Below are 12,713 nucleotides of genomic sequence, written 5' to 3'. Positions count from 1 at the left end.
AGTGGGCGCTGGGAGGGTCCCTGAGCTGGGAGAGGTGAGGGCAGTGGCGTCCCTGAGCTGGGAGAGATGAGGGCAGTGGGCGCTGGGAGGGTCCCTCAGGAGGGAGAGGTGAGGGCAGTGGGGACTGAGAGGGTCCTTGAGGTGGGAGAGGGGAGGGCAGTGGGCCCTGGGAGGGTCCCTCAGGAGGGAGAGGTGAGGGCAGTGGGCACTGGGAGGGTCCCTCAGGAGGGAGAGGTGAGGGCAGCGGGCACAGGAGGAGCTCAGGGCCCCCCCAGCCTGGCCTAGAGCATGGGCTCGGGTGAGATGGAGGCAAAGGGGGGTTGGTGGTGTCTGAGGTGCCCTGTGGGAGGGGGAAGCCAGGACGGTGGGTCTGTCCTACCCATGCAGCACAGTTCAGGAAGGTGGTGCAAGGCCACGAGCTGTGCCTGCCTGGCACTCCCTGACCTGCCCAGTGGCCACAAAGTGTGGGGCTGGTGGGGCAGCCACCTCCAGTGAGGGCTGCCCAGGGCTCAGCATTGGGTATCGGGAGCTTTTGCTGAGGTGTGAAATGTCTGGGAGAGTGAGCAGCAAGAGCCTTTCCTCCTTGCTTGTGACCCTTTCTGGCCTTGACTCATGGCTTTGTACTTCCTAAGTGGCAATACAGAGAGATCAAGGGAAGCTCTAGATACCTTGTAGTCTCTTTAGAGGTTGTCCCAGGTGATTCCATATCTTATTGAGAAGTCTGGTTGTTTGATTTTTTTTTTTGTTGATGGAATTTATTTCATTTGCTGTGGACTCTTTCCCAAACCTCCACTGTGTGCCCCTTCCTTTGTTTTCACTGTTTGAAATCACAGAGGACTATTTCTTGCTACTCGTTTTTTGAAAGTTTTGCCTGCAATGCTTCCTCCTTAGTTTGTAGTTCCGCTGCTCCATGTGAGCTTTTCCTAAACACACTAGAGGGAAAAGACTTAATTCCTGTCTGAATGACCGCTGTAGGAAATCTTGAGAGCACTAGATCTTCTGTCAGCCTCTGCAGTGACAAAAGTGTAAGTGGCTTCATGAAGGTAGATGAGTTCATGGGCTTCAGCTGGGTGGTTAAAATCAGCAACATGTATGTGATTCCTCAGGTGCTGGAAGGGGTATTCCAAGGGATCTGTCTCTGCTTAGCACAAAGATAAAAACCAGGTTTTGCCCCTGGCCTTCCGATGACATCCTGAGCTAAATGGTCTGTTCCACCCTAACCATCCCTGCAGCTCTGGGGGATTCCAGCTTCGTGCCATCTCAGTCGTTGGAGCCCAGCTCTTTCCTCAGAGGCAGCTTTATTCCTGGCTGCAGCTGCTGGGCGTAGAGGGTGTTCCTGGCACTCCTCTGATGAGCCTGCTTTGGCTCGGTAGTGTTTGGACATGAGAAAAGCAAATACTTGAGCCTCAAAATGAAATGTTGAAAGGACTGTAATAAGCCTCTTCATGTAATCTTCCCTTTGAAGGTGCGTTTTGGAGCAGGAGCAGCATGAGGATGCTCCGCTTCTGAAGTTCTAAAGCTCTGTAATGTTTAGGCTATTGAGGGACTTGCATTCCTGTTTGGATGTTACTCTGGCTCTTGCTGCAGTTTAGACTGTGGCTTTGTAGGGTTTTTCAGAAATGCCAGTGGGTTCTGCATTTTGGTTTTGGTGATTCTATTGCTGAGGTTTTTTTTCTCCTTGTCGGTCAGTAGTCAAACAAGTTATCTAAGCAATGAGGTTGGGTTTTTGGATTTCTTAATGTATGAGTAGCCCCCAAGTAGGTTACTGTGCATCTGGATTTTAACAGAATGCCTGTGTCAGGTGGGTGCAGATGGAATTCAGCTTTATGTTAATGCTACTGCTGATTCTGTCTTTCACTTTTCAGTCCTATAGATTATTTATAATAGCTTGGGAGCTGATATTTTTGTCTGCCACTTCCTCCTCTGAAAGACCTTCAGTACAGATGGCCTTAATATACGTACTGGGAGATATTTCAGTGGCAGAAGAGGGGTTGGTGTGGTGTAGGGTGCAACTTCCTAGTCTCGTATGGAAAACTGCATATTTCTCTTTGTTTAAAAACTTATGTACAAAATTCTTGGCCTGGGCACTTCTGTGCTTTACTGGCTGAGGTGCTGTGTGAGTCAAGTAAATGAGAACTAAAGGAAGATTCAGTTTTGTAGTGATACAGTGTGTAGGTACAACAGTAGGGCAGTTGCACTGAGTGAACAGAAATAAAACTGCCACAGCTGAAATGATATGGACTTGACTGTGTCAAAGAAATAGGACTGGCTGGTCTCCATCGTGGAATGTGGAAGAAGTTACCATGTGATGCCGAATGTCTGGTAACAGGGATTTTATTGAATCTGTTAAGTCAGGGCTAGTAACAAAATACAGAGAACAAGCTGAGTGTACAACAACATGCACTGAGCAAGGACTGAATTAACTGACCCATTAAAAACTGGGTAACGTTTTCATGTGGTTTGCTCCATGCCAGGTACCAGCCTTTTTCATAAGCCACCTCTCTGTAGAGAGATAAATTTCATTGTCTAATCTCTTGCATAAAGGATTTATTATGGAGTCATATGGAAGATTAATTACTGTGTCAAAGGGATCGAGGTTTATGCAAGTATTGCGAGATGGGTAACAAACTGGTGCAGGGGAGGGTGTTTGTACTGCAGGGAAAATTGAGTTGGAGGCAGGAGTCATGACACACTCATGGCTTCTCATCCATGACCTTGGCATAAAAAAAAGTAAGAGTATGTATGTGACATGTTTGTGGTGAAACCAACCTGGGAGCCACCAAACAATAACCTGGAAGAGGAAGGTGAGAAATGCATTGCACAAGATGAGCTCTAGAACTTTGTGCTTAAAATTTTGTAGCGGTGGACTGGAAGGGCGGGCATGTGCCTCCACAGGCAGAGCTTCTGTTGTGAAACGGGGTTCATCAGCTTGAAGAGAAAAACTAACGGGTGACTGGGTTAGTGCAGGGCCATGGCAAGTGGGAAACTTAGCTGTAAGAGATGCTTCTAGCACAGTTGGGTGGTGCTGGTGCCGTTATAGACAGTGTTTTGCAATGCTTTGCACAGCGAACAAGTGGAACAAAGAAAGGTGTTTTTAAGTAAAAAAAGGCATCACGGAGGAGGCGCTTCAGGCAGGCCCAGGAGATGATGGAGGTGGATGTGCTAAGGTGATGTGACACGGCTTAGTGAGTCTAAGCAGTGGGAATGCATTCAGAAAATAAGCTCCAGGGTTGAGGAGGAGGAATTATTGAATCTGGGGGATGATTTGGGCTTCCAAGACCCTGAGCAACTTTGCATCAGGTGCAGTGAGAATTAAAAACCTGGCTGGGCTGAAGGTAAAGCTTGAGGAACATAAGAAAGAAATTATTTTATGCCGATACCTCTTGTTTCAAGGTGTGCGAGGATCCAGGAAGTTCCTTCCAGTTCTGTGGTTTCTCTGTGGCAAAGTATTTGAATTAATTGAATCTAAACCCTTGTCTTACAGAGAAAGATGAAATTAATTGTGGAACTGATGGCTTATATCATGGCTTAATTTAAATCTTTCCCAAACAGAATCAAGTTCAAAGCACTGGAATTATTTTTTGAAGTTGTGATAAAGCTGTAAATAATTGAGTCAAGTCAGTTCAGCCGTGAAACTTCAGTTCTTTTACTTGCTTGGGATTTGTCTGGGGGCTGGCCTGAGCGCTGCTGTGTTGTGGGAATGAGGAAGTTGCTCGTGTGTTAAATGTAGTTCCTCACAGCTTGCTGATGGGACATGCTGCCTTCTTTCTCTGTGGCTCTGCTGTGCTTTCCTCATTTGCTGCCTCCTTTCTCCTGCTTTGTCTTTGCAGTGTCTCCTTCCAATTCCTGGAATGTTGCAGCTCCCCAGTGTAACTCGTCCCCCCTGTCTTGCTTACATGGTTTGTGTCGGTAGCTCTTCTTGTTTCTGCTTTTTAAAGAGAAGGCCTCAGTATGAAAAACTCCCCTGCACCAATAACCAGAGACCCTAAATTCAGCTGTTTTATTGATCTGAAGCTTGAGCTGAGATCTGTTCCTGATGCTGAAAACACTCTCTCTTGTCTCCCTAGGCTCAGTACTGCGGGTTGCTGTTCCGCCACGCGGGCTGGCCCCTGTGTATCCACGAGAAGATTGTGATCCAGCTGGCTTCCATTGACTGGCGAGTCTTGGAGCCTGGTGACTTCTACCTGCAGGTGGTCCCCCATGAGAAGAAGTCTCCACGAATTGTGTTGAAATGTTTGGCAAAAGACAAGCATAATGTAGAGGAAGTGGTGATTCCAGAAGTTTCATATACCTCTATTTTTACTCTGGAATGGCTGAGCACGTTCAATGGAGAGCGGATGGGTATAGCACTGGAAAATTGTTTACTAACCACTGATGATAAAATATTTCGTATCCCCTGGGATAAAGTGGTTAATCCTGAGTTTATAAACAAACCAAAAATAATTGAAAACAGTATCATCTCTCCAGAAATAACAGAGGAGCGTTCCATTTTGTGCCTCCCCGCTGAGCACAGTTCACCAGACCTGGGCTCTCAGTATCTACAGGAACAACATACAAATCGAGACAACCTGGTCATTAGCAGCACAGCTCCACAGTTAAGTGGGGCTCTTGTCAATGGTGTCTGTACGAGTCCTGTGCCTCAAGAGAACTTGACAAGTGACCTTGAAGGGGAGTACGTTGAGCTGGCAGAAGTTTCACTGCCCAGGTTTGGGTCACAAACAGGCTCTTTAACCCAATCGCTGGCTTTAAATTATCTAACTCAGCCCAGAGCACGAGTGAATGAGTCTAAAGGCAAGCACAGGTTTCTTGTCATACAAGACAGCACCTACTCCAAGAACTTAATTCAGTCAGCACTTATGCAGAAGGAGCACTGTCAAATGGACACTCTGAGCACTCCTAGAGAAGTTCTCAAAAATGTCATTCCGTTAGAAAGCAGCAAAATGATGGCACATGGAGAACTGTCTCCAGAAGGTCAGCTGATATCAGTTGGTCCTGGAAACATGGGGAATAATTTCCCTGTGTCTGAGTCTCGTGCTTGCAGCACAGAAGGCTCATCTGCAGAGCAGGAGACGGGCAGTGAACACTCGCTGGATTGGCGGTTTGCACTGTGCAGCTACAGCGACGCGTGTGCTGGGGATGGTGTCACCTGCAAAGCACAAATACCTGGTGCTCCGGGAAACACGGAGGGAGAAAGTGATGGACCCGGCAGAAATGCTGCTGTTGAAACATCTGAGCAGAGCCCAGAAACAATTCTGAATGATGCTGCTGCTGAAGAGGGTCAAAATGAACCGACAGAGGTGGACGCCTCTCCCGTGTGTGTCCCAGGGCCTTTGGGACCACGCTGCACACTGAAGGAAGGTTCTGATGTCTCGTGCCACAATGTCAGTGAAAGTGTTGTGCCAGTTCAGGCCACTGCATTGCCAGAGAGTTCAGATGTATGTGTGGAGAGAGGCTCTCCTTCAGAGAACGTGGCAGATGTAGGTTCTTGCTGCAGCGATGTGGAAGCAAATCTTAGTTCTCCATTAAATTCTCCAGAAAAGAAGCAAGGAGAAGTAGGTGAATTTGAAGTGGGAAGAAGGGATAGCCGAGAAGAAGTCAGAGAGATTAAAGAGGTGTTGACAGCAAATGAAAACCAGACTAGTCATAGTCACTGTTCTGTCAAAGCTTCTACAGATGAACCTCTGTCAGATGGTGAAAAGCAAGACCATAAGGAGGCTGAAGAATCCATACTGCTCCAAACTGCTCTGTCAGAGGGGGGTCAGATGACAGAAAAATTAAATAACAGTGACTCTTTGGGCCCTGATCCACAAACAGAAGACTCAAGTCAATTAAAAACCCAGAGTTCTGGAGAGAGGTCTGAGGAACCACAAAGACTGGTGGAAAACCAGGGCTGTGAAAGTGAAGAGAGCTCTGTGCTGAACACGGAGTGTGTTGCAGTACAGGACTCACCGGGAAGGGAGGAGAACCAGGGAAGTTTTTCTTATGGGGAAAAGTCAAAGATTATAGCCTCAAAAACACTGGAATCCATTGAAGAGGAACTGGAGGTTGGACCACTGTCCTCAGGACCTGCTGAGGGACATACAGAGCCCAGTGCTCTGCAGTCCCACCCAGAGGCAGCTTCTGGGACATCATCTCCTAAAGGTACAACTATTGGATGTTTGTTTGATAACATGGATTGATAGCAAAGTCCTCAAGGAGTACTGCTTTAGTACTACTTACCAAGCAGGATTTGATAAGTACATCTGCTGGGAGGCTTTGGGGTAATAGCACGGGGAAGTGATTAAATTGTCGTGTTTGTGGTGGGAAATTAGCTTTCTCTTCACAGGTGGGTTTATTGTGGTACTTTGTTTAATAATTCTTTGCAAATTTACAAAGTTCCAGTGTAAGAGACTTTTAATTTCAGTTGATCTGATTGCTGGTGACCTCTGCCTGTTACATTCATGATGTGCACACTATGGATGCACACAATAGCAATGTGTGAGGTGAGAATGTCTAACTGCACAAGTCTTTCGTAGTTGAAAACTGGCTTTAGAAAGATGGTTGTGGCAAGAGGAAGCAGCAGTGGATGCCCCAGCTGTGTAATATGACCTGAAGATCAGCTAATTTGTGTGCTGGTAACTGATTTAGGCAGCAAACTGCAGAGTTGAGGGATTCCCCCCTTCTTCCCTCCCTTCCCCTCCGGCGTGCTTTCTTCAGCTTGATTATATTTCAAGTAAGAGCTGTTTAACTGGAGTGGGAGATCAGAGGGAAATTAAGCACCTAACTTCAGCTCAGACCGAATGTTCAAGCAGGTATTTTCCCAGATTTCCTGATGCCTGTGCTCCTTCAGAAGGAGTTGAGGGGGCAATCCAGGTGTCTGCCTTTTGCACCAGACTGTAGCAGGCAGTGTGTAACCGCATGGACACGGTGTGGGCTCTGCCCGGCTCTGCTGAGTCTGGAAAGCTGCAGTGAGATATGCAGATCACCCCGAGGAGCGTGTGTGTGGCGGGGGCGGGCGAAACGTGCCATTCCAGTTCCACAGCTCTCATTCCCTGAGACCCCTGGCTAGGAAAATCATCCAGCTGGAAATGTTGGATTGAGGACTCTTGAAACGCTTGGTGGTACAGACCCACGCTGCTAGACCATGTCTGACCCCGTGGGCCAACAGATCCAGAGCTGGTTGTCTTGGGATGTGCTGCCAGTGTAATGCTTGCACTGTTCCCAAATTGTGTGGCCAAGAGCCTCCCTCAGTGCTGCAGCACAGCTCCATTTGGCTGCACACACAGCTGCTTTCTCAAGGGTCCAAAAGTCACGTTTTACCTGATATCTTAGCAACCTCCTAATGGAGCTAGATTAGTGTCCATTGATTAAAATAAAATTTCATTAACATCTGCACCAAAATAATTCCATAGTTAGGCAAGCCCATGGTTGCCAGGCTTTCTGGAGTGACGAGCATTTCTCTTCTGTGAAATGGAGGGGTCAGCTCAAAAGTTTCTATTTCTGAAGTGTCCGTCTCTGAGCATCTACCACCAAGACCAGAAAAAAAAGAGATCCCCTTCTGCCTATCTGAGGCTCTTGGGGGATGTATGCCAGGAAATAACCGTGCTGTGGGGATCCAGTCCTGACCAAGCTGAACCTGGCTTGACTTCATGTTTGCTCAGGACTGAGCCTCGGAAAACCGAGTCTATGTTGAGTGCTGGGTGGACACTTTGCTCATGATTCTGGTAGCTGCTTGTTCATTGTTCCCATCTCTTCTGTCTAAAATTAGCCAGGTCCAGCTCATTAGGAGATAAGTGTGATGTTCTCACTGCTTCAGAGAGTGAGTCTTGGCTGGTGCTGGAGGTTTCAGCTGTGTTGGACCCTTCTGGGGTATGTGTGGAGTTTGTTTTTAATGAAAGACAATATAAACGATTCTGGGGATTTGGCTGAAATAAGTGACATTCATGGCTCAAGTCTGTTGGTGTTAAACTTGGGCACTGCAGTTTAGAAAAAAACCTGCCCTGTTATCTCGGTGTTTTGTAAGGCAAAAGAAAACTTAAGTCACCAGGAAAACCACCCAAACTAAAGAAACAAACTCTTTAAGGCAAAGAGGAGCTCAAATATCTGTTAATGCTGGGAGTATGTTGAACACTGTAGCTGGCACTATAAAAAGCTTAATCCATTCAATTACCTTTGATTGCTTTGAGATCCAAACAAGCCATCCCCTTATCTAGCCCCATTAAACCCTCAGAGATATACTAATAAGATAATTCAGAGATAAAATTACAATGTGAAACAAATGTCCTACAAATGGACTTTTCTTTTCCAGCCAGTCAGTGTATAGATGAGTTTAATTCTCTGTAACTGTGTCTTGTTGGGGTCATTTTGCTACTATGATTGGAAACTGTGGGTATCTTGCCTAAACTATAAATAACAACAAAGCTTAAGCTCTACTGGGTCAATTCAGATCTGCAGTTCACACCTCGGCAGCAGTGGGCAGAGGCACAATTTGCTCTGTGTGAGGTGGAGGATCTTGCTTCTTACAGCAGATATTGCAGATTATGTCAAAGTACCCATGCAGAACTAGGGCATCTGAGTTTGCTGCGTCTGCTGTTTTCCTTGTCCCTTAACTCTCTCCCTTTCATTCCACTCCCAGTGGGCTTGTTTTCTGCACAAATATAGTCTTATGTAGAAAGGCTTAGATATAAATAAAATGAAGCCTAACTGAGAGTCAAATGTGAACTGTTTTGAGTTGGTGGCTTAAAATTCACACTGGTTCCATTCACAGATAATGTGACTGCTGGTTTTTTCCTAATGACTAACATCTAAGTGAAAGTGAATTTTGAAACTTTGCAGCTCTGGAAAGAATTCCTCTATTTCGTGGGTGGAAAGTATCTTGATATTCAAGAAACAGGCTGAAAAGCCACAGTGGGGCATATTCAGCAGCACCTGTTAGGGCGTTCCGTTCCCGCTCCCAGTTCCTGTGTGATGTTAGCACAGATGATCCTGGTGCCCGGGCAGTTTGCAGGAAAAATGCTAATGTCTCTTTGAAATGCACACAAGCAAATCCTCCTCTGCCACTTCCTTAACCTCGGGGAGAGGTGGAACCTGCAAACACGGCAAATTCAGCTGTCCCTGTTCTCAATTTGCTTTCAGATGTAATCCTCCGCCTTCTCCAATTTCCGCTTCAGTGAAGTGCCTCCGCCCCGGCTTGCAAATAACAAACAGTGTGCTGAGGCCTCTTCCAAAGAGGTGGCGTCTGCAGATCTGAGCTGGGCCCCAGCAGCTTAGGGAAGAGGTTCAGCTGGGCAAGATGTGCACAATTTGGAGGCTGCACAGCTCCAGTGAGGTTTCCCTAGGGCTGTCCCGGTACCAGGACTGTGCGTGGTGGGCTGAGCAAAATGCTCTTCTCTTCTAGCTTTTGGGAGCTGCTGCCTCATTCCAAAGAGATATCCAAGGCAGGGTTGTCATGTACATTTGTGGAATATACATGGATGTATATGTGGAACATCACTATCTATATTCCCTTTCTTGTCCTCTTTAAATGCCACCTTTTGATCCTCTTTGCAGGCTTTTTGTCGTTTAATACAGATTCTTTTACTACAAGCTGTGTGGTTCTGCTTGTTGCCAGGCCTTACAGCTCCTTGCTAAGGTGATTCTATGTTCTCCTAGAAAATCTATCAGCCTATAATGTGAAAGCTTTGGGCATGACTTACATGACTCTGTGATGCTCAGGAAACCTTGTCTGTGGGAGATCAGTGCCCCTCTAAAATGCTGCTTTGGGAAGATCTGCAGCATTGTCTCGAGTGAGTGACCTCTTGCACCACTGGGAAGTGGAGGCTGAGGTAGCCCTTGGGACACTGGAGCTCTGGTGTGGCCCAGAACTGGGCAGAGCCCTGAGGCCATCCTAGCAGCTTAGTGGCCAAATGCAGCAGATGCCAAACTCGGTGCCAGGGATGCTCCTCAAGAGGGGTGTTACAGAGAGGAACGAGCAGCTACTCCATCATGGCCTTGATGGTGCAGAGCCCTGAGCCCCTCCCAGTTTCCCCCCACTGTGGGGTGGATGAGCCACGCTGCTCAGGGCACTTCTCTCACCCACTCTAGCAATTTTGAAAGCAGTTCAGGCTAAGCCTCAACCTGTAAATCTCCTTCACTGCTAAAACTTGTATTGAAAGCCACTTCAAGGACTGCTTTGTTCCTGGTCCTGCTCTTTAATGAAGTATTGGAATCTGTTAGTAAATAAACTGAGTCAAGTGGCAGCATTGTTGATGCAGCAGGAAGGTAGGATGGTTGAAGTCAATTTTAAATGGCAATTAAAATGTCTGACTTCATAGCAAGCAAATAAATACTCCACTCTTATTTTCCTGAAGAAAGGTTGATATTTGTGTTAGTAGATACTGAAGTATCAGTGCAGTATAGCCTTTTCTTTATTACAGCTTTCTGCAAACACTGGGATAGCCAAGCTGGGTACTTGGGATGCTAAAGATGTATTATTGAAGGCACACTGTTGGCTTCTAATTCTTGTGGTGTTCAGAAATGGGGAATAATACTTCTTACACAGAGGGTAGATACTTTTTTCTTCTGTCCAGATAATTTTGCATGAAAATTAAAACGTGATAAAACCAGCCTTAGTTTCCGTGTAGTAGCCAGAATATTTAATTTTAGAATTAACCTGTTCTGATAACTTGTACTTTAGAGCTGAGATGTCAGACAAAGGAAACATTCTCTGTAGTTCTCAAGCAGGAGCTGATTGGTGTAATCATCCTGTTCCTCAGTGCTTTAAAATAGGTTTCTGACTTTCACATTAACTGTTAATTAAAAAAGTCTGGACGAGCAGAACAAGGTCTCTTTGGCTAATTTCCAGCTGATTTGTCAGCCTCAGGTTGACTTCATATTTTCAGGAACTAATCTGAAAGTGGTGTTGGGGGAGTAATTGTGCTGTGATGGAGTTGCCCTCCCTGTCAGAAGCTGGTTTATCACTTCAGCAGGCTCGGGCTGCTGGAGCTCAGCCAGGGACTTGCACCGTGCCAGACTTCCAGGCTGTGAGCAGACATGTACTGCTTGATATGTTACCTTTAAAAATGGCTTTGACTACAGTAATCCTGATCTGAATCGAGCTTTTGTACTTCGCAAACTTCACAATAACTTGGTTTATTTTGTTAGAATTACAGCAGTATTGATGCTATAACCAGTTTTGGAACATGCCTGTGGCTGGCACGAGGACTGAAGGAGCTGCAGAGTGCTGGGGCTGGGGGCACGTCCCTCCCCCATCTCCTACTTTCATGGGACCTTTTGGGTGGAGCTCTGCTTGAACTTCTGTTTGCTGCTTGTCTTACAGGGATGGTGTCAGAAGGGACAGAGCTGAGAAAAGAAGCAGCTGGCACAGATGTGTTGAAACCAGTGAGTAAAGTCAGCACCCCGGAGGAAACTTCGACACCAATCACTCCCCCGACATCCCCAACTTCTGGAACTGCCTGGGGTGGTCACTTTGCACCTACCATAGTCAAGGATGTGAACCCAGAAGTGCTCAGGAGCGGAGTTGCCTACCTGCCTGGTGAGTAGCTGGGCCAGAATGCTGGGAGATGTGGCTTGGAGGAGGGTAAGGGAGATGAGCCTCCGTTTGCAGCGCTGGAGACGTGGTGCCAGTTCCATTTCTTTCACCTCAAATCTCTCCAGAAGCAACACTTCTTGAATCCTCTAAAATTTCTGAATGGGCAGGACAGGAAGTGGAACTTCCCTCCCATGAAAGTAATGTTAATTTGCTCCCAGGAGTCTCAGAAAGTTAACCAAGCACATATGAGTCAGAAATGCCAAATCTGTGGGCTCATACCAGGAGTTCAAAAAGAGAAGAGTGAGGGTGCACCTAATAATGGGCTGGTGGGCCTGACATCAGACCTGGTCAGAACAATAGGAACTTGATTCTCTTGGGAGATAATTAAAGGAGAGGTGTGTAGAAGATGCTGTGTGACAGGGCTCTTGAAAACCAGTTTTATTCTTGGTAATTAGAAGTTTGGTTGATTAAATGTAGCTACCTAGATATAATAGATTTTTAGAAAACATTTGTTTTCATGACACATAGTGTTGAAAGGAATATCCCAGTGGAGTGTGGGTGAGCAGTGTGTGGGATGAACGACAGTGTAGCTAAATAGCAGATGACAAAAGCAGCTATCGAGGGAGGACTCCCCAGAATTGTTCTGCCAAGATCAAGTTGTAGGTCAAACGTTATTCAGTGTTTGCATCTGTTACAGCAGCAAGTATCAAATGGCTGCAGATAAAACTTCTGCATGGGACAAGTATTGACAGAGGGGTGAACAAAGCTGAGGCTGTTGGACAGAGCAGCCAGGATCACTTGGTGTGCAGGGCCCACACAGGACGTCTTTGTGTTTAACCAAACATGAAGTAAAGCAGAGGGAGTGAGATCTACCTCTCCAGTGAGAAACAGCATTTGGCAGCATCTGTGTAAGGAGCCCCTGTGGGCTTGTGTCCTTCCACAGCCAGTGAGAGGATTGTCCACTGTGGAGCAGGAAAATAACCTGCATTTGATCAGCTCAGGAGCCACGTGTGAGTTGGGCAGAGAGCAGAGCAGAGGTCAGGCAGACCTGTGCAAGGTGAAGGAGCTGGGAAGGAGAGCAGAAAGGCAGCACAGGGATCTCCCACTCGGTGTTAAGGCTGCAAGACCAATTTTGACCTCAGATGTGTGAAGGGAAGGGGATGACTAAACAGATTTATAGAGTGATTTTTAGCTCTGTGTTCTT

At 46.6% G+C, this 12,713-nt stretch overlaps 1 protein-coding gene across 5 annotated transcripts in view; it reads left to right on the top strand.

Moving 5' to 3' along the window:
- PLEKHG4 (pleckstrin homology and RhoGEF domain containing G4) overlaps positions 1 to 12,713 on the top strand; it is an 83,399-nt gene that overhangs the window by 15,784 nt on the left and 54,902 nt on the right. For all 5 annotated transcript variants that reach the window (XM_027698231.1, XM_027698230.1, XM_027698233.1 and 2 more), the window contains exons 3-4: positions 4,068 to 6,141; positions 11,297 to 11,512. In XM_027698231.1, coding sequence (XP_027554032.1) covers positions 4,068 to 6,141; positions 11,297 to 11,512 — 2,290 coding nt within the window. The remainder of the gene's footprint in view (positions 1 to 4,067; positions 6,142 to 11,296; positions 11,513 to 12,713) is intronic.

Source organism: Neopelma chrysocephalum, unplaced genomic scaffold (genome assembly GCF_003984885.1).
Source record: "Neopelma chrysocephalum unplaced genomic scaffold, ASM398488v2 Primary Assembly neopelma1_125, whole genome shotgun sequence".
Classification (NCBI taxonomy): Eukaryota; Metazoa; Chordata; class Aves; order Passeriformes; family Pipridae; genus Neopelma; species Neopelma chrysocephalum.
This window is presented reverse-complemented; position numbering and strand designations above follow the sequence as displayed.